This window comes from Echinops telfairi, unplaced genomic scaffold (genome assembly GCF_000313985.2).
Source record: "Echinops telfairi isolate 266 unplaced genomic scaffold, ASM31398v2 ScPeMD7_1;HRSCAF=3_0, whole genome shotgun sequence".
In the NCBI taxonomy this organism is placed as follows: Eukaryota; Metazoa; Chordata; class Mammalia; order Afrosoricida; family Tenrecidae; genus Echinops; species Echinops telfairi.
Genome location: NW_022103896.1, coordinates 90388218 through 90410447, shown reverse-complemented (window position 1 = coordinate 90410447; position 22230 = coordinate 90388218). Strand labels below are relative to the sequence as shown.

The 22230-nt window shown below is 37.6% G+C and overlaps 2 protein-coding genes across 9 annotated transcripts in view; one reads left to right on the top strand and one right to left on the bottom strand.

The window, feature by feature from the left end:
* Window positions 1–22230, top strand: part of ASPH (aspartate beta-hydroxylase) — a 151104-nt gene that overhangs the window by 101973 nt on the left and 26901 nt on the right. For all 8 annotated transcript variants that reach the window (XR_006679740.1, XM_045286544.1, XM_045286479.1 and 5 more), the window contains 6 exons: window positions 3782–3868; window positions 8525–8675; window positions 9826–9962; window positions 12529–12627; window positions 14112–14201; window positions 20456–20593. Coding sequence is in view for 7 of the 8 variants with exons in the window: in XM_045286544.1 (XP_045142479.1) it covers window positions 3782–3868; window positions 8525–8675; window positions 9826–9962; window positions 12529–12627; window positions 14112–14201; window positions 20456–20593 (702 nt within the window). In the remaining variant the exon portion in view is untranslated. The remainder of the gene's footprint in view (window positions 1–3781; window positions 3869–8524; window positions 8676–9825; window positions 9963–12528; window positions 12628–14111; window positions 14202–20455; window positions 20594–22230) is intronic.
* Window positions 15626–16789, bottom strand: LOC105979263 (testis-expressed protein 9-like). Its single transcript, XM_045286619.1, is given in 1 exon segment — window positions 15626–16789. A coding segment is annotated over 1 exon segment (1164 nt).

Genomic DNA, 22230 nt, shown 5'->3' with positions numbered 1-22230 from the left:
TTTTGCATATTTGGAAAAATTATGATACTTTCCTTGAGGAACACCTTGAATCTATACCTGAATAAATGGAGAGAGAAGGAGATACATGTGCAATTCTTATTTTGTGACAGCAGGGAGGCATGTTGTGGACGGAATATCAGCATAGTGAGTATTTTTAAATGGTACATTTACTTCCGTGGGATCGCTGAGGATATGGCTATCCATGCTGAGTCATGCCTTAATTAGATGTAGTACAGGCTCAGGTTCAAGTCTAATACTCTGTTAGAGAATGTGGTCCCATTGCCTCCCCACCCCCACCCCCACATTTAACAATCCTCTGTTTCAATTATTTGTTAAAACATTTTTTTTTTCTTTCTGAAAAACATCTTTCTATTCTGGGGTGGGAGGGATGCGAAGGTATATTCTTAAATATAATTAGCTATTTGTTGAAGTCTATTACTGCCCTTACACGTTTTTGAAAAGTAAAGTAAAAGGCAGCAAGAAAACGTGATAGAACTCGAGCTAAGGGCAATATATGCCAATTCACACCACAGGCTCGGAACAGTGCTAGCAATGATTTAAACACCGTGGACTGCCAAGAGGACAAAGCCAATCTGTCATGAATTAGTCAGGTCAGAGCGCCTCCTTAGAGGTAAAAATGGAAGGCCGTGTCTTACATACTTCGGACAACGTATTGTGAGGAGAGACCAGTCCCCGGAGAGGGAGCTCGTGCGCGATGACGTGGAGGGGCAACAGAAGAGAAGAAGGCCCTCCACGAGATGGTCCACACAGTGCCTGCAACCTCGGGCCCGGCGTCGGAAGAGCCGTGAGGACGGTGCAGGACCGGCCATGCTTCTTTCCGTCGCACTGCGAGTTCGCTGGGCTCAGAAGCAAGCCGACGGCATCTAATAACAACAACGTCTAATTAAAATGGTCTCGATAAGAGGAGAGAAGATTTGATACAGAGAGGAGAAAAGACACAAAGGGAACTCACCGAGGTGGCAGAGATTGGAGTGAAGGGATCAGAGGTTCAAGATGGGTGCTTATCACCAGAGCTGGAGGAGGCAGGCATAGATGGTCCCATAGAGCCTGTGAAAGGAGCCTGCCCTGCTGACACCTATTTCCAGCCCTTTTACACTGGTCTTGGATTTCTGGACTCCAGATTTGTAAGAGAATGCAATTGTGTTATTTAAGCCACCACGTTTGTAGCTTTTATGATGTTAGCCACAGGGATTAATACGGGTGATTTATGAGAAAGTCCACAAAATGAAATATTTAACATGAATTCTTCAGTACATCTTAAAAGAAACAAAATTGGGTTTTAAAAGGTGTCGAAGGGATCAGGTATAAGGCATCATCAGAACAAAAAAATCTTACCATAGTGAATGATGGGGGGAGTGCGGAGTGGAGATCCAAAGCCCCTTAGTAGGCCACTGGAGATCCCCTTGCAGAGGGGTCTCGGGGAGGAGATGAGCCAGTCAGAGTGCGATATAACAACGATGAGAAATACAACTTTCCTCTAGTTCCTAAATGCTTCCTCCCCGCTCCCACTACCATGACTCGAATCCGACCTTGCAAGTCTGGCTAGACCAGAGGATCTACGCTGGTACAGATAGGAACTGAAAATACAGGGAATCCAGGACAGATGAGCCCTATAGGACCAGTGGTGTGAGTGGCGAAACAGGGAGGGTAGAGGGAGAATGGGTAGGAAAGAGGGAACCAATTACAAGGAACTATATGTGACCTCTTCCCTGGGGGACAGACAACCGAAAAGTGGGTGAAGGGAGACTCGGACAGGGCAAGATGTGGCAAAATACCAATTTATAAACTATCACGGGCCCATGAGGGAAGGGAGAGTGGGGAGGGAGGGGAAAAATGAGGACCTAATGTCGGGGTTGTTTAAGTGGAGAGAAAATGTTTTGAGAATGATGTACAAATGCGCTTTACACAATTGATGTGTGTATGGATTGCGATAACAGTTGTATGAGCCCCTAATAAAATGTTTAAAAAATAAATAAAAGATCGTTTTAAAAAAAAGTAATATTATGATAGGGACAATATATTTTACGATAATTAATTTGGACCATATAACTTAGAAAATATATTTCTGCTCTGTTTATATCTGTGTTCTAGTTCTGTTTTTATCCTGCTTTCTGTAGGAGGCAAGACATTTCTCCTTGACTGTCCCGTCATTCTTTGCTTGCTTTCCCACACCAAATGTCCACAGTAATAGTGGGAAACATCTGTCCGATGGTTTCTATGCTGTCTACTGTAGCTATAAGCACTTATGTACATTATTATCAGATCTTCACAACAACTTCAGGAGCTACCTAGGTACCATTCCAGACCTTGTTACACAGATGGGGTACCTGAGGCAATCATAAGTAGCTTTTTGTAAGCAGGCCCCTCATATAAGTGGTGTAGTCCATATTCTAACTCTTCAGCCCGACAAGAGGTATGTATTTGTGATCACCGCACGAGGCAGATGCCTCTTAGCGTCACAGAAAGACACGAGACCCCAAAGGAAGCCTCCTCCTTAGGAGGCAACATCATATGAAGTGTCTTAACATCACTGCTGGGGGTTGAGGAGGAGGTGAGCTTAAGAAACTTTATGTTGCTTGTCTTCTTAATATTTAGCGAAATCTTGAAAGAGAACGTGTAAATAACAGTCGTGTAGTACTTTACAGTTTTTTGCTTGTACTCTCTACAGCTTGATTTGTAAGGTAACTGTGCTGTATGAACACTCATTTACTGAATTGCGAAGCGTATGAATCAGTGAATTCGTGTTTACCAATTTATAGCTAGATGAGGAAGATTCATTTTGGATAATCAGTGTCTTTCTCATCACATTCAGTATCTTTGAACTGCTACTGTCTTTTAACATGAGGAGACATTTGTATCTTACTGTGGGTTGGGATTTGCAGGAGCTCTTCACCATAATCCAAGACCTGTGTGGCATGTTCTCAGTGTCTTGTCATGCAGCAGTAGTCAGAGCCATGCTTTCAGGAGCCCATTTGTGCTCTGGGAAGGTTGAATCACAGAGGCAGTAGACCCTGTAGTCACCTACCTCTCATACAAATGAGCTAAAATCAGTCACGGTGTTGAGTGACAGATGCCAAAGCCAAGTGGCCCAGGATTTCTTCACCTTGATCCTCTACTATATATTTTTAATTTATTTAGTGAGCAGGTTTTGTACCTGCTGTCTAATTCTTTCTTTTTTTAAATCATTTTATTGGGGGCTCTTAGAACTCTTATAACATTCCACACATCAATTGTATCAATTGTACATATGTTGCCATCCTCATTTTCTAAACATTTCCTTTCCGTTTGAGGCCTTGGTATTAGCCCCTATTTTTCACCACCCCCCCATGATCCTCTACTATGTTTACAGATGCTTCTCCTTGTTTACCCATGAGACCTCTCTTTGTCTCTCTCAAACCCAAGGCATCCTAGCTGAAAGCCATCCCCTCCCCCCACTGCCCTACTTAACATAGTTCCTTTTAGGGAGGCATGTAGGAAATATTCATATGCATTAGAGGAAAAATGTAATTTCTTTCACCAAAACACAAATTACACTATTTGTTCAAGTATCTACCTTTTCAGTTAAGAAGTATATTCCTTTCTCACTTTATGATTGCTATAGTACAGTTAATATTTTTAAATCGTAGATAAAATTGTCTTAAATATCAGAATGGAGTTTGGGAAATTTTGGCATCATCACTTGATGAATAATAAATAGCCATATCTTAAACATTATGTATTTAAATGGATTGTGCTTATGTAACTGTCTCTTTTTTAACAGGGAAACATTGAAGAAGCAGTGCATGCATTTGAAAAACTAGTACACAAGTATCCACACAGTCCACGGGCAAGATACGGGAAGGCACAGGTATTCTGAAACCCTTCTGTTTAAAAAACCTGATTTATTTGGTGTCTGTGGGTTCCACATGCTGGGACGTTTTTATTCCACACTTTTTCCTTTCCCCTGGTAATTTCTTTACAAAATCCATTTCTCATTTATACATATTCATAAAACCAAAGAAGAAAAACCTTTGACAAACAAGACAATTAAATATTGCTATTGTTTTTTGCTAAATTTAGTAATGTTTCACATGCACACACACATCTGATCTCTCTCTTCCTTTGAAAATGAAGATGAGCACTTTGTCAGAGAATTCCTGTCACATGGGGACTGGCACGGCAGGGTCAGAGCTCACTGAGAAGGTGCTCTCAGAGTAAAGCACCAAAATTCTTTATAAATAAATATACACCTAGAAAATAAGTTTAAAATAAGTATATTTTTAGCAAAATATTGTATTCTGTAAAGTAAAGAAAATAGAATAAACCTTATATCTCATAAGAGTTTGTTACTGCAGGTAATGTGATTGAAAGTGATAAGGCAGATGGCACTTATGATAAGGTAGTCACTAAGAGCCTCTCAAGGGAGGTGACATCTGGCCTGAGAATTGCAATAATTGCAGCAGGAGTGTCTGCAGGTAGAGGAAAAAGCAAGCATCAAAGTTGTGCTTTGGTGCAGTGAAGAGATTCAGGGTGTAATGAGCTTGGCAGACAGAAGGATATCATCAGGAAGGGTAAAGTGGCTTTCCTTTATCCCCACTGTCCCAAGAAGCCACTGGAGAGTTTTATGCCTGGGAGAAACCTTTTTAGTTGTGTAAAAAGATTTCTGTGGTTGCTGGGTGAGAACAGATTGTGGCAGCGGGAATAGCAGGAAGTAATTGCAAGTGTTCATGAGCGATGAGGGTACCATGAAGTAGGGTTATGGTGTAGGAGATGGAGAGAAATGGACAGGTGTTCGAAATGAAAGGACTTGGTGGATTTGATGTAAGGGCACGAGAAAGAAAAGAATCAAGAATGACTCAGAGAGTTTTGGTGTGATCAGTTGAGGAGTGGATGGTGACATTTGCTAACCAGGGAGCCTGGGAGAGGAGCAGGCTTGGAAAGGAGGTGTGAAAAGATCAAAACTACTCATTGCCCGAGTTTGTGATATTCTTTCTGCATACAAATGAAAATGTCACAGAGACTATTGGACTTTTAGAGTCTGAATCTCTAGTAAAAGTCAAGCTTGGATCTATCTGTGTGTCAGGCAGTCAAGTTCGTATGGAGCTACCACCTTGTGAAAAAACTTGTCAGCTCTCCTGGACACAGCAAATACTGAAAGTTCTCACAACTAGGAAGAGGCTGGGCACATAGGTTTGGAAGGAGGACCATGCAGGCATGAAACACAAGCACTGGCACTTCTACGGATGAAGCAAGAATGCTTTGCGCTGACTGTAGGGCAGCAGCTGCTCAACAGCCAGATGCTCAGATTCTTCCTTTCTGCCCAATAAAGAGTCATAATTATTTTATTTACTAAAATATAATGAATTTATTTTCAGAAAAGTTAATGAAATAGTGAGAACAACTCACAAAATTTAATGGACCTTAAAAAAACATCTGTTACTTGCTGAAGACATAAAAATTCTCATAGCCTCAAGAAGCACAGTTAGAATCAGTCTGATGTAGATAAAATGTACTTTGAAATATGGAAGAGTTGAATAAATATAAATAGAAGCTCCCACAAAAATAAAGTAATGCTAATTGATTTTCATTATCTATGATTAAGACCAGGCTTAGGAGGCAGTAACTATATATTTTTGTCAATTAATGTGGTAATCCTCCAAAATTACCAAATTACATTACTATTAAGCGGGAGTGGTTGAGTTTGTTACCAAAGGATCATCCCTATTCAAATAAGCGATATATTTTGTTATTAGTATGAATAGTCATTTCATGAAGAAATACATACTAACTATATAGAAAAATATATGCAAATACAAATTCCGTTATACCAAAAATGTATTCTCCTTTGGCATTTTTCTTTATATTATTTATCCTAAATAAATTTAACAGTTTTTGAAATGACGATTGCTATATTTAATGTGCTTGTTTAATAATGGAAAAAGTTTTGGTCTCAGGAAATATTTTCATCTCTGAACTGTAATAAGGTGATATTGATATTAGCAGTAGATATTAGATATATGTCAAGTGTCATTCATTTCTACCTGGCTGACACCTTCACTTTCCTCCTGCTGGGCCTCTCTTGAATTCCTGACCTCTGCATGGTTTCTGCCTTTAAATACTGTCTGTATGTTGGACACTTCCCAAATGGGTATTCCTATATCTGGCCTTGCTGTGAACTCCACTCATATGTGCAAATTCCTGTGCAGTGTTTCCACTTGGATATCTGCTGATTAGAACAAACACCCCTCCCTGCCACCCTCCCTCCTCCCCACCAAAAAAATCAACTACTGCTATAAAGCTGATTCCAATTCACAGGAATGTATAGCATAGAGTAGAACTATTCCATGGGATTTCCTGGACTGTACATCTTTAAAGGAGTAGACAGCCTCATCTTTCTCTTATGGAGCAGATGGTGGATTTGAACTGCCAACTGTGTAGTTTAGCAGTGCAGTGCTTAACCCACTGCACCACCAGGGATCCTTTGGATATCTGATGGGCATTTGAATATAATATGTTCTGAACAGAGTGCTTAAATTCATACCCTCTAAACCTGACATGACAGCTAAACATCCCGTTAATAACGGAAAGGTTGGCAGTAAGAACCCAACCACTGGCTCCCTGGGCAAAAAGACCTGGCGATCTGTTCCTGTAGGGTACATTCTAGAAAACCCCAAACACAGCTGTGTCATATGATGCTACCATGAGGCCCAATGGATTCAGTAGCACCTAACAACAATAGCAAAACTGTCTGACCTGTCTTCCCATTCTCTGTGGGTGACAGTTCCTTCTATTCATCGCTCAAGACAAAATCCTTAAATTTAACTCTTACTTCTCTCCCTTTCTCTCATTCCCTACATTCTGTCTATCCACGAATCTATTAGCTGTGACCTTCCTAGCATGTCTATAATTCAACCACTTTTACCACCTCCATTGCTCCCACCCTAGTCTGAATATCATAACCTCATACCCAGATTCCTGCCAGAACGTCCTAACGTCTGATTCCACCCCTAACCCCTCAATTTATTCTGTCAGTGTAATCTCTGTGACAAGCCTCTCCTTCTATCCCATGTAGAGTTAGTGCCAAAGAATTTACAATAATTTGTTGTTATTGTTGTTTTCTTAGCTGTTGTTCGCTGATGTCATGTTAATCCCATGCACAATGGAAGAAAATCCTGCGTCATCCCTGTGATTGATTGCTGACAGGACTCTTGTGATCCATAGGCTTTTCAATGACTAGTTTTTCAGACCTATTTCTGAAGTTCATCTGAAGTTTCTTTCTACTTGTCTCAGTCTAGAGGCTATACTAAAACCTGTTCAGCTTCATGGCAACATTCAGGCCTCCAATTATAATATCATGTATGAGATACATTAGCTACAATTCCAAATCAAGTCTCCTATGTGGCAGTCCAAATTTCTGCCACTATCTCCTCTATGGAAGTCGAGAATTCTACCACTGAACCAACAATGCTTCATGACAATATCTTATCAGGCCTTGCGTTACCTGATGTCCCACTCTCCTCTTACCCCCCAATTCACGGTATTGACCTCTGCTCTTCACTCACTCTTCAGAGCATTTCCTCTTATTGATCTTCATCTGAGATGCTTTTCCTCAAAATACCCTCATGCCTTATGCCCTCACTTCTTTCAGGTCCTCCTGATTTTCCTAATTAAACTAGCAATGTTGTTACCCATACCCTCCAGCACTCCCAGAGCTGCGTTGTTTTTATCCACAGCACATGTGATTTTCAAACACAAGCTATCTTTATTTGTATATTGTCTTTTCATCCACTCCAGTATATAAGGGAAATAAGTTGTCTTCCATATGCCTAGAACAATATCTGACATAGGGAATGCTACAGTAAATGGTTGAGTGGATGAATGAACAAAATTATCCCTGGCTCTGAACTAGAGTCCTTTCTACTACAGGCATATCTCAGTTACTGCATGTTCTATTCCAAATGACCATAATAAAGTGACCATCATAATAAGCAAGTAACAAGATATGCTTTCCCAGTGCATTTTAAGTTATATTCCATTGCATATAATGTAGCCCATTACGTGTGCAATAGCATTGTGAAGAATTTTGAAATATTGTGAGAATTACCAAAATGTGATAGAGGGAACACGTGCTATTAGACAAAGGCACCGATAGACTTGTTCTACATAGGGTTGCCACAACCTTTAATTGGTATTTAAAAAACCCCACAATTTATATGCAAATTGCAATAAAATAAAGCATGCTTGTAATGTTAATATAAAATATGATATAAATCTGCAAGCATATGTTATTCTTTTATGATGGTTTTTCCCATCTGTAACTTAGTAGCTAATTTTTCTTCATATTATTAAAATAATGTGTTGCTTTCTTTTGTTTATTTTTCTTTTATCTCTAATAAGAGAAAAACATGAATGGTTCTTTTGACTTACTTTGAAAGTATGCTCAAAGCCTACCTGTTAGAGTACTTGGAGTAATTACAAGCATCGCTAGTCAGGTGACATGTATTCAGTGTGAGATTTCCTTTAGTGTGAAGACGATTTAGCCGAGAAGAGGAGGAGCAATGAATTGCTGCAGGGGGCCATTGAGACCTACCAGGAGGTGGCCAGCCTGCCCGATGTCCCCACAGACTTAGTGAAGCTAACTCTGAAGCGGCGGTCAGACAGACAACAATTTCTAGGTAAGGAGGAATAAGAGTTCTTTCAGCAGGATATTCCATGATTTATCTTGTAGACTCTAAGATAATGTATACTTTTATAGTTAAGTTGCATGGGACGAACCAGAATTTTATAACTAAATCATTTGGTAAATTTTGGTGTCATTGTGGAGTAGGCATTGGGCTGCTAACCACAAGGTCGGCAGTTTTAAAATCACCTGGTGCTCCTTGGGTGAAAAATAAAACTGCCCGCTCCCATAAAGATTTATAATGTCAGAAGCCCTACAAAAGTTGGAGTTAAAGGTGTGGGCGTGGTGGTGCTATTTTGGGGTGTTATACTGACCATCTCTAAAATGAAACAGCACCTTGAACCTAAATCATTACAAAGAGCTAGATTAGGTTTTCACCTTTCCTCTTACAGGTGAGGAAAATGAGATGCTAAGAAATTAGATCAGCTGCCTAAGGAACCATGGATAATATAGGAATAGGTCTGTAATCGAAACCTGGGCCTTAATCAATGGAAGTTGAAATTACCAGGGAAAAGAATGTTAGGAGCTACAGACACTCTCAAAATTTTGCTCGTGAGATTTAATTTCATACCAAGAAAAATATTGGAGGAAAATTCACCACAAACTAAATTTACAAAGGTTTTGCAGAGTAGCTTGGAACATCTTCTCTGAGGCCCTCATGTCCAGTGCCAGGGCCACGTGAGCGAGCAGCTTTCTTCATTGGAGATGCATGTCAGCAGCTCCACACCGTCCTGCGTGTCTCGGTGCCCTTTCCATGATGCTAGACCCTGTGTTAGACATTAGAATTGTCTTCTATCATCAGTTTAAACATGAGATGCCAGAAAACAAGAATCAGTGTATTGATAAGTAATTGGTAACCAAGTTTCCAAAAAGGAAATGTAACATAAAAATGTAAATGTTGATAAGTGCAAAAAGTGAAAATGTCTTTGAAATGTTTATGATTATTATATTTGGTATTTCTTAAAGTAGAAATTGATACCATTGCAACTGTAATTAAATCCTAATACTTACCCATTATTATATGAAGTCAGGTTTAAGCTGGTATTCAAGCCTGTTACAGCCTCTCATGGTTTGTGTTTGTGGTACGAAAATATATAGTCTGTTTTTATTTCCAGTGGCTTTTTTTCTTCTTTCCACCAAATCAGGTCACATGAAAGGTTCCCTGATGACCCTACAGAGATTAGTTCAATTATTTCCTAATGATACTTCTTTAAAGAATGACCTTGGAGTGGGATACCTCTTGATTGGAGATAATAACAATGCCAAGAAAGTTTATGAAGAGGTAAACTGATTTTATATTAACTAAGATATTATTTTGATTGTTAAGTTCTAATTTTATTTATCAATTACATTAAATATACCCAAACTCTCATTCTACTTATTTTAAATGAAGTTAAACACCAAGTAAGTATTTTTATAGTTGACATAATGTCCATTTTGCTTATCATGGGTTTCTTTTTCCTCTTTGATCAGAAATGGATTTCATTTTAGTTGTTATGTGCTGTGGGGCTGATGCCAATTCACAGTGCCCTATGCGACAAAGTGTAGGTGTCCTATCGACTTTCCTAAGCTGTTATCTTTACAAAAGCATATCACTAGCTCTTTCTCCCTCATGTCTGGTGCCATTATTATGTTGTACTTCCATGTGACACTATCATTGTCTTTGTGTGAATCTGCCTCCCTGACGTAACTAGGAGCTCCCAAGAAAATACAACTTCTTCATATTTATTTGTTTATGATCTTGAAGCATCCTGCTAGGAGCATCCATATTCTAAAATATCCATTAAATGAATAGATTTAGTCATCAATGGAGGCGATGGTTGTACACCTGCAATCAGTCAGGATGTCATCTGTGGTTATGGCCATTGTAATAACCGCTTCATAGCTACACCAGCAGAAACGTGATGGAGCCGAATCCACTTTAATTCCTAAGGGGTTGTTGTTGAGCTGCAGCAGACTAACTTAGTAATAATTGTCATGGAAAGCCTGGACCAAAATCAAGTTCATGCTTTAGAGATCTAGATTTGGAGAAACTCCCGACGTACATCTAGTATTCATTTATTGCAGATCTATCGAGCACCTGCTATTTGCTCGGTGTTGTTCTGGGGACTGAGGATCAACTGTGAGCAAAACAGACAAAATCCTCATAGGATATTTTTGTAGGGGAATGTGTGTGTGTGTGTGTGTGTGTGTGTGTGTACACCATATCATGAGTCGAGAAAAAAGAAGAGAATGGCAACTGATGGGAGTCAGGAGGTCTGTGTTGCGTCAGGTGCTTAGAGCAGGCTTCATTGACCAAGAAGTTGGTTGTGATGGAATGAACTGTTTGGATGTATGGGGAAGAGAGTATAAAGCAAAGAGGTTCCAGAGTGCCATGGTGAGCGTGACTTTGGCTTGCTGTGGGGCCCTGAGGAATCTAGGTGGATTTCGCGATAGGTGAGGAGGAGGCCAGCGGCGTGAAGACATTAGTTTAACACAGGCCTTGGAGATCTTTCCAAGGACCTTAGCTCCCACTGCGAGTGAAATGGATCCTTGAGGTGCTGTGAACAGTACTCCTTTTAAAGCTTCCCCTGACCCCCTGTCCTAAATCCCAATAACCACTAATATACTTGTTCCTATGCATATTTACCTATTTTAGATATTTCATGTAAGTGGGATCTTACAATACTTGTCCTTATATGTCTGGCTTATCTCACTCAGCATAACATTTTCAATGGAACCATGGTGGCAAAGTGGGTTAAGCATTGGGCTGCTAACTGAAAGGTAAGCTGTTCAAACCCACCAGCTGCTCTAAAAGAGAAAGTTAAGCTGTCTGCTTTCATAAATAATTACAGCCTCTAAAACCCTAAAGAATAGGTCTACTTTGTCCTATAGGGTCGCTGTGAATTGGAATCAACTAGACCATGGTGAGATTTTGACTGTTTTGCTGCAGTGTTCAGGGTTCATCCATGCCAGAGTCTCCACTGGGATTTGATTTCTTTGTAGCTGAATGCTCCATTGTGTGTAGACTCCATTCGTTTATCCATGCAAGCTGTTGAAGGACACCTAGGTTGTTTTCTGTTTAATTCTTTGAGGAACTGTGTTTCACAGAGGTGAAACCATTTTAAATTTCCACAAGCAACAAAACAGAATTCCAGCTTCTCTCCATCCTTGCCAAAAAACCCAACAACAACAAGAAAGCAAACTCCCTGCTGTCCAGTTGATGCTCACTCCTGGGGGGCCTATGTGACGGGGCGACTGCCCTGTGAGCGTCCAAGACTATCACTCTCACGGGAGTAGAAAGCCCTGTCTTTCCAGCAACGAGCTGCTGGTGGTTTCCGACTGCTGACCTTGCAGTAACTGGCCCAAGTCATAACCACACAATATTAAATTTGCTAAAACAGGCTGGGGATTCAAGGAATTTTAATCGAATGAATGAGTAGTAGTATATTATGAATGCAAATAAAATGGTGATATTAATTAGGGAAATATATAAAGTACTATATAATAGCCACTCAGAACTGTGTTCAAGTATAGCACATTTACAGCAGTTTTCCCTGAACAGTAAAAACAATATTGAAGTCATATTGATTGACAAATGTTTTCCGGATTTGCATTGTTAATATAATGCTTTGAAGATTTTTTTCCTGTTCATGTCTTCATTCTTGAGTAAATGTTTAGATGTGAATTGAGGGAAAATTGGATCATTGGTGCTTAATATTATTGTAACGAGACAAAACACTATTATTTTAAGGTACAGCATCATATTCCAGCCCAAGAACAGTAAAGCTCATTGAAACTTGTTTCATCAGTAATTTGTAGAATTTTTAGTTAGAGTAATTAGTACCTTTGGTTTTCTTTGAGTTTAGGTTCTGAATATGACACCCAATGATGGCTTTGCTAAAGTGCATTATGGCTTCATCCTGAAGGCACAGAACAAGATTGCCGCAAGCATTCCCTTCTTAAAGGTAACTGGCATTGTCTTTCGCCTTTTCTATCTTCTGCTTCGTCTGACCGATCAGATACCCTTGAATATGCACTGTGGACTGACTGGCATACACTACAGGGTCTTTTTCATCATGAACAGGGCACACCCTCTGACCACGATATCCATATGCAGTCAGGATCCCACGCTGTTCTATAATGAAGAGTGTCAGGTGCAGAAATGCCAGTCATATGAGAAGAGACTATTTGGAAGAGATTGTGTGAGGAAATGTCTAAAGCTGCAGTAGTTTTTCATTTTTTCTCGTTAAATAATGAAAAGAGAGAGCAGATTCAGTGATACAATACTTAACGTTTGGACAATACATTAAATATTCCCTTTATAAATGATAGAGGGCTCAACTCGAATTTGAACAGGAATCATGGCTACTCTTGTAAAGTGCGATGATCAGGGCAGATGCACACGTCAATCCCAGAAAAGCCTCGTAGCTCAAGGTGTCCAAATTAAACTGTGCTACTATTTTTTTTCTCACATATCCAATTGAATACTTAACAATTGGTAATATTTAGTTAACTAAGGGTTGTCAAGTAGGACTTTTTATGATAATGGAAACTTTATTTGCACCATCTGGTATGACAGCCTAATAGAGCACTTAGTTAATGTAGGAGGACATTTGAATATTAGTCATGAACTTTGAACACAGCTTTCCTGCTTTACTGAGTGAGTGATGCTCCCCCTGTTCCATAATTTCCTTTCCAATGTTATTAAAATCAAATGACTTAGTAAAACTAATGGGCTTGTAATGTGCCTCAAAGATGCATTTTTTAAGGAAGAATTCCTAAATATTTAAATACTTTTGCCTTTTTTTAGCTTTTCTAAATTTATTCTCTTGTTTTAATACTTCTTTCTTCTCTTTTTAAAACTTTAAATCTTAGCTAAGTGTAGTTAAATGTTTACAGATGGGCTTTATTTAATAATTATTTTATTTCTAAAGATTCAAATTGGGTTAATTCTTCCATTCTCTATGTTTGTTAAAGGTTTTACATAAAAGTGAGGTATTTTGAATTGAGAGAAATATGAATTACGACTAGGTCTCTATCCCTTCAAACATCTTCGGGGAAGTTAAATATTTTGATTCAGGAATAAAAGCCTCTAGATGACATATGATCAGATGTGGAGAAAAAAATAAATTTGACAGAAACCTGGCCAAAGAATTTTTGTAGTGTTGAAATATGATTGCTTCCACAAAGAAAATTGTTAAAATATTGCATGAACTTTGTGAGCTCTTTCACTAGTAATTAATCAGAAATACATGGGTAAATTTGACTTGTGGTTTTTAATTTGAAATGTTGACCAATTGCCCAACTTCCTGACAACTGTTTTTCTGGTTCTTAGCTTTTCATATATCATTTAAAGATTAAGATGAATTAAGTCTAGCATTACTTCTTTCACAAATCCTCAAACGGCCTTTCCCTTTTTGTTAATTTCCCTTTTTAACCTTTCCTACAGGAAGGCATCGAATCTGGCGATCCTGGCACTGACGATGGGAGATTTTATTTCCACCTTGGGGATGCCATGCAGAGAGTTGGGGACAAAGAGGTAACTAATTTCTGAAATTATTTTTCTTTCTTACAGAGGATAAAACAAGAACAATATATTTCTAGGAAAAAGATACCATTGAAACATATTTTTAAAATAATTATTTGAAGGTGATGACTTAAATTCTTTAACTATTTAAATGTAATTATAGAAAAAAATTGTGTTATTTGGTTTCACAATGTCCTTTTAAACAAAGTACCTGAGTAATCACAAGGTCAGCCTTAAAATCAGTGTGTATATGCATGACCACACGTGTGTGTGTTTGTGTGTGTGTGTGTATGTGTGTGTAGATGTTACTTTGAAGCAGTATTTCTGAAACTATGAAATGAAGATATGTCTGTGAAATTGTTTAAATCTTAATATTTTAACAATTTATCTAGATTCACTTATTTGGAACTTTAAAAATATTTTTAGAATTCATTATATATTCAACTGATAGTATGTAGACTGTGTCTAATGGTTTATTATGTAATTGCCTTCTGAAACATTTAATACGAAGTTCAAAATGAGCCCTTGTTGCTATAATTTGGTGAGTGTTGACACAAAAATCATAGCTGGAACTGGCTGTATGGTTTCTTTTGGCTTTTTTTTTTAGTGTAATAAAGGCCAGTTTCTTAAGTATTAGCAGTCTATTATTAATCATGGCACCCTTTACCATAAATGTCTAAAATGTTTCAAGATTCAAAACCTTTCAAAACTTTCCTTGACAGCAGTGTTCTCTTTTTCTGTTCCCCACCCCTGTAGTGCTTTGTAGGCTGAACTTCCTTAGTGTCAGTAGATGAAGGGATATGTTGTTTGTACATTGAATCTTTATAAATATAAAGTTACATATATGTAAGAAAGTGACTTCTAGGGTACCACAGTTTCAGGTTTCTAAAATTAATAAGAACATGGAACCATTTTGACAAGGGTTCAGGAGGCAACTAGAGACATAAATGACTGAAACCTTTTAACGCATTTTAGTTTATTTATTTATTTTTTAAACATTTCAAAGCACTTTATTATTTAATACTTATTTTTAAAAAACGCTTATTTGTCGATAACAACATAAAACAAAATTTCTGTCACATAAATGATCATTTATAAACTAGAATTGACTATAACAAAATATTTTATAAAAGGGAAGATGTAAAAATGTTATAAAAAGGGGGGAGCACTAGTAGGTTCTAAGAAAGAATCAAAAATTTTAATTTTTGTTGCTTTATTTTACAAAATCCTTTCTCTTTCAAGTAATTATAAATTAGTTTTGTTTGCCCCATATCCAAATAATGAAATCTCGGAAATTATTTTTAATTATTAAATGTTGTCATTACTTGTAAAGGGTGAAAATTATTCACGCCATTATAATTTGTTCACATTAAATGAAGCAGATAGGCATCACATACTACCAGTTATCTTCTAAGAGACTAGTTTTAGTCGATCGTTTATGAATTTCCCCATTCTAATGCCTTCATAAATTCCTCTTCAGCGAAATACAGCATCTTGGCAGCTTCAATATGCATCTTCTGCCTTTTTAAAACATCAATTAATTTTAATTGTTTCTTGAACCCTATCAACTCTCCTTTTTGTTTTTCTAGTTTCTTGTTTTCTGATTTTAAAGCTTCAATTTTTTTCTGTTCTTCATTTGTTATATCCTTGTTATTCTGCTTTAACTTATTTAACTCCAACTTGTACTTTTCTGCTTCCTCAAGGGCTCTGTTCAGTCAAACTACTGTAGCACTTTGACTGGTGGCAGCTTGTTTCTGTAATCTTCTTTTATTTTCTAATTCCCATTCTGAAGACAATTGTTGCTGTAATCCATCACATTTTTTGTTTGCTTTTTCTGAAAGAATTTTATATTTTTCTATTTGAGACTGTTGTATATTAATCAGACGCTGTTGTCTCACACAATCATCTTCAAAATTCTTTACCTGGAGCTTTAAATCCTGAATTTCATTCTCCTTTTTATTGCATTCATGTACAACATTATCCGGTTCCTCCTGCATAACACGGAGATTGTCCTTTAGAAATCTGATCTGAGCCTCCATTCCAGTGTCTTTACTAACACCAGAGAAAATATCATCATCTACATATTCAGATAAGCCGTTTTCATCCAGTTGCCCTTCAATTTTGCTAATTGTTTTTGCAAGAGAAAAATCTGAGAAATCTTCTGGAATGGCAACATTGGCATTTTGTCCATCAGAGTATTTCAGTTTTATGCTTGGTTTTTTTTTCTTTCCATTATTTGTGGAGTGTAGTTTGTTTTGAACCTTGTTTACTGGAGCAGCATTTTTGGTCTTTGGCTTAGTTTCTGAATAAAGATGAATTGTCTCTTCAGATGATAACAGATCTCTTAAATTGTCATCATCCTTCTCTGCATAAGATTTAATTTGTGAAGCAGGCCGAGCTCGTACCTCTTGCTGATCTCTAATTACTTCCTCAGCTTGTTGAACCAAGTCAGCTGTTTTTGCCTCCAATTCTGCATTCAAACGTTGATACTCTTCCTTTTGGGCTAGGAGGTACCGTCCAGGTGCAGTGGACGGCTGTATGCGTGGCTGGCGCGGAGTCCCTGGGATGCTCCATCTCCGACCACCTCGTCCGGCCCGCATTTTAGTTTATTTTTGTGTATCCATTTTAATTTATCTTTTGCCTTCTAGCTTACCAGTCATCTGAAATAGCATTAGACATCAAGAGCAAATAGAAAGAAGGGCAAATACACGCTGCTTAGAAATAATCTTGTGTCCCTTCATTCTGTTAAGATATAAATGACCCATTACTTCTTTGAAGAAGAGATATGAGAATGATTTTGCTACAGTAGCTAACATTGGATAATGCTCACATGTGGTGTCTGAATATAATTATTACTAATGAATTGATCTGTGATAAATTTCAGAATCCAGGGCAAAGACAAATAAAAGGAGTCTGTGATTCATTTCACATTAGATGAAAACAGGTCTTACTTCAAGGGTAAAGAGTTTACTACTAAACACTTGTGAGAAAGTCTTGGAATTGTCATCTGTGGGACGGTTCTCCAGGCTTAATTATGAGTAATATACAAGGAAACTTCCTGCTCTTGAGTTTCAGAGTGCACAAGGCTTCATCCTTATAGGACATCGGAAAACAAGTCTGTGGTTCGGAAGTCGTGGTAATCGACCCTCATCTTGCTGCGATGCTTACAGAGCTCAGCTTCAGCTCCAAAGCTTCAGCCAGTGCTTCAGAAGCCAATGCCTTGGTGCCTCAGGTTGATAGTAATTCTGTTTTTCAGTCAGATGGTTTTAGAGGAGGAGGCATTTAGTATGGACAGGACAAGTTCTGTTTCAGTTATGCCCAATACAAGTATATCCTACTGCCACAGAAACAAGTCACTGTTGTCTTGCTCGCCACACATTCTTCCCAGTTCCCCTCTCTCCTTTGATGATGCTGTTAACTTTCCAGTAGCAAAATTTGGGTCCCCTTTAGTTCCTCCTTTTTCTATGAAGGCCCCCTTCCTTGCTCCCTTCAAGTCGGAAACATATTTTGGGTATTCAGCTTCCTTGTGTTTTTCACCTATGCCTCACAAGTGTTTAATTCCAGCCTTTATTACCTTCAGCCTTAAGGGTAGCCACAGTTGGCTACTCTTGTATCTCACATTATCCTTACTTGTGCAGTCCTCCCTGTGCCCAGTACTGCTTCAGTCCAGAGGCAGTAAAACCCTGTATCCAGGCAATGGCACTGACTACCTTTATCACCAGGCCTTGCTGCATACTACACTCCAGGCAGAATGGGCTCCAGTTAGGGCCACCTGAAACAAGCCCATTTCCCAGGCATATCCTGGGTGTTAACTGTATTTGTGTGTGTGTGAGAGAGAGAATGTGTGTGTGTGTGTGAAAAGTAGGGATGATAACAGTATAGAAGACATTGATATATAAAACACACTAAAGATAAGCCCCTCTACCTGCTCATTGTCTATGTTAAGTATTCCTGAATAGGGATATAAAAAGGGGAAATAATAAAAAAGAATTTTTCAGAGGAGGCTAATATACTCATTAATTTTCTAACAATTTTTCTTGTAAAGTGGTTTAGATTTTAAAAGAGTAAAAAAGTAAAATAATATAGTGATTGCATTAGGTCCCTTCCATTTAATTAAATTACAGATTTCTGATAAACCACTTGTCAAGATTTTCTTCTTCTAAAGTTAAATGGTAGTGGGGTGCAAAACGTAAGGTCATGTTTGATGCAATAGTACTTACTTTCAGTCTCATGTAAACTTTATCTGTGGTTCAGGCATTCCACCAGTGACTTGTCCAGACATTGAATATGGTAAATATTAAAATCTAAGAAAGGTTTTTAAGTCATGAAGTCTTGATTTGTTGTTTTTTGATCATTTTTTTCTCTCACGATCCTAACAGTAATTTTATTCTTTAAAAAATGGCTGTCAGATTTTCTAAATTTCATCTGTTGTCGTTATTATTGCTATTGACTTTAACAGAATGAATAGAAAATAAAATGTTATATTTAAATTGTATAAAAATAACTAAGATAGTGAAATACATTTCAAAGATAAAACAGTAATTAAAAAAAATCAGAACATAATTTCCATTTCCTGATTTTGTAGGATATTACTTTGTGGCTAAAATTGATATGTATTGCCGAGAAAACCTATGAGATTGATTAGTACATACATTATTAATTTGGGATATTACTGGAAAAGATGATTAAATAAGAAAATCACATCCAATGTTTTTTTTTTAATTTTAGTGATAAAAGGAAGGCAAGTAAAACAAATTTCCTGGAACCCTGGGTTCTAGTTGCGGATATATTTGGCATTTCTGAACCTCAGTTTCACGATTTGTAAAATAGATATATTTGGGACTATAGGAAAAGTCAAATGATATATATATATGGAAGCAAGTAGCATTGCTATTGTATTTCATTTTTTATTAAAGGAAACGGATATGAACTTGAAAGACTGAATTATTATTATTTATTTACATATAATGTCCTTTTGGAGTTTTATAAGGTCAATATTCAACTTGAAATGAAATATTTATTTTTATTGATCAAATCATGCATTTGAAATTGTTTTTCAAAATTAGATGAGACATGTGATAATGGAGAGGGGCACTAGTAGGTGAGCCCCTTAGTTCTGGAAACGATACACCCAACGAGAGCGCCATGTAGGAGCGTGACTCCGGGACCTCACTGGGAGCAGACATGGCAGCATTCTGCACCAGTTGTCCCTGGAAAGGCCAGGCCTCTGGACTTGAGCTGTATCACGTTGCAGCTAGCCTAAAGCTACAAAGGGTATCCTGTATTGAAAAAAAAATTTTTTTTAAAATATTTTTATTGGGGGCTCTTACATCTCTTATCACAATTCATACATTCATCCATTGTGTCAAGCACACATGTACATATGTGGCCATCATACTTTTCAAAGCATTTTCTTTCTACTTGAGCCCTTGATATCCGCTCCTCATTCCCCTCCCCCCCATGAACCCTTGATAAGTTATAGATTATTATTTTCATATCTTACATAGTCCTCTGTTGCCCTTTACCCACCTTTCTGTTGTTTGTCCCCCTGGGAGGGGGTTATATGTTGATTCTTGTGATCATTTCCCCCCTCCCCACCTTTCCCTTAATCTCCTGGTATTGCTATTCTCATGAAAAAAAATTTTTTTTAGCAACATTTTCTTAGTAAATCTAATATAGGCTATCACTGTACTTACTGTGAACTCAGAATATTTTCTTTCTTTCTACGTAAGTTAGTGGATGACTTGTTCTCCGTCACCTTGGGGTGGGCCTTCTAAAATACAGACTTGGAATTAAGGCACATGCCAAAAGAAACCCCTCTCTGAGGTATCATTTCAATTAAATGGAAATATCTGTGAAGAAATTATTAAAATTAGAACCCCCTCCTTTTTAAAAAAAGAAAATGTAAAATAGAATTTAAGAAATAAAAGCTAAAATATTAATATATTTCCCTTTGGTGTCTTAAATCATTTATCCAGTCATACTCTGGGAAAGACTAAAGTAGTTGAATCCTGTTCCCTTTATTCCGAGTTTACATTCTCAGAGCGAAAATATAATGTGTACATTTATTTATTAATAATCGATTGTAACTAGAAGCCTGATGGCATCGTATACAGATAGCATTAGAACAGAGTTAGATACCTAACTGGCAAGACAGTATTTAAATGTATCCAAGGGACACCTTACTGTTAGTGCTTATAATTTGAAATTTAGTAAAAATGCTTTATTTAGAGAAATGTTTGGAGCTCACCCTCTCTGTCCTTCAGGCATATAAGTGGTATGAACTTGGGCACAAGAGAGGACATTTTGCGTCTGTTTGGCAACGATCCCTGTACAACGTGAAAGGGCTGAAAGCTCAGCCATGGTGGACCGCACAGGAGACAGGCTACACGGACTTGGTGAAGGTAGGGTTAACTCGGCTGCTAGCCTCACTGGCTCTTTTGTGCTGTTGTTAAAGAATGTCCATCACGGTAAGGAATGCTAGACGGCATAACTTTTCTTCCCAGTGAAATTTGCCAGAGAGATTTGAAAGATAATCTCTTTATCCCATTAGGCAAAAGTGCATTTCAAATGGAGAAGAAGAACATTGACCGAGACTAGAAGTTGTCCATCTCTTTTACCTGAAGATCCTTTACACGTTTAAAAATTTTGAGGAGTTCCAGGAAACATTTGTTTATGTGGGTTATATCTCGCAACATTTACTGTACTAGAAATTAAAACAGGAAAATGTATTTATAAATTGCCTTAAAACTAATGATATGCTTATGTAAATAACTTTTAAAGTCTATATTATCCGAATTTTAGATGCAATAAAAAGATTGGAATTATTTTATAACTTTACAGATGTCTTTCATTTCTAGCTTATTATAAACCTCCAACTACTACGTCACAGTATAACTTCTGGAAAACTCCACTGTATGCTTGTGTGAGATTAAAGGGAAGGCGGCAAGAAGCCCTTCGTAGTGATAAGAAGTTGCTCTGGTCTTTCAACTACCCTGACCGAGTCTCAGGAGCTCCCAGTGTCCCTGAATCAGTCTTTGCGAATCACTGATCCTAAGGCTATGGGACAAAAAACAAACCAAAAAACCCCTCAAAAACATATATAAGTATGTTTAGACAATGTTATGGCAGGTATACAGTAAAGAGGGTGATTTGAATGACTTTAATGGCTTAAAAAATCAGAAACCTTTAGTAAATTCACACTATCAGACTTTATAATGATTATGCTGGTCTAAATTTATTTTTGCTTAGGTAAGGCCCTTCTTTTTAGACACATTAAGAAAATATGAAATAAATTAATTCATGTTTTTAGTAATACTTCAAAATATTGAAGATGTCATCTATTTTACAAATTATATTGGTTTTAACAGTCTGGCCCGAGCATGTAGCTGTCTTTTATGAATTGTTTATAAAGGAAAGTATATTCTGCTTTTCAAATAAATTATTTCACATCTGAGAGAGGGAGGGTTGGGGAAATAAGAGTGACAGAGTATTGATAATTCTATTATCTGAGTATTGGGTATCTGAGGGTTTATTATACTTTTTCTTTTCCTTGGGAAAATATTGAGTAATACAGGAAGCATCAAAAGAATTGGCTAAATTATGGACACTATCAATAATGGAAAGAATTGGCTAAATTAATGACACTATCAATAGAATTACCTTGTGCCCGGAAGGATGATGGGTAATGTTCTATAACATAATATGACAGTGATGTCTCTAAGGTGACCAGAGACACATATAAACCATAGATATATGAATGGCTTGCGGGCTTCCACTTAATCCTAGCTCCAACCTAAGAACAGTTTGTTCTTATGACATGGCCCTACTTGATGCTCACCCTCATGAAGAGATTTTTGAAGATATAGGTGCTATAGCAAATTGGTAAATAAACTAGATGGAGCATGTGTCAGAAATAATAGCCTCTGTGGTGTTAAAAATTTGTCTGCCAACAAGCAGCTATATGAGTGTGTTAGGGTTCTCAAGAAAGATAAAACCAAATTGCTGATAATTTAATATATTTATTTATAAAGATAATTAG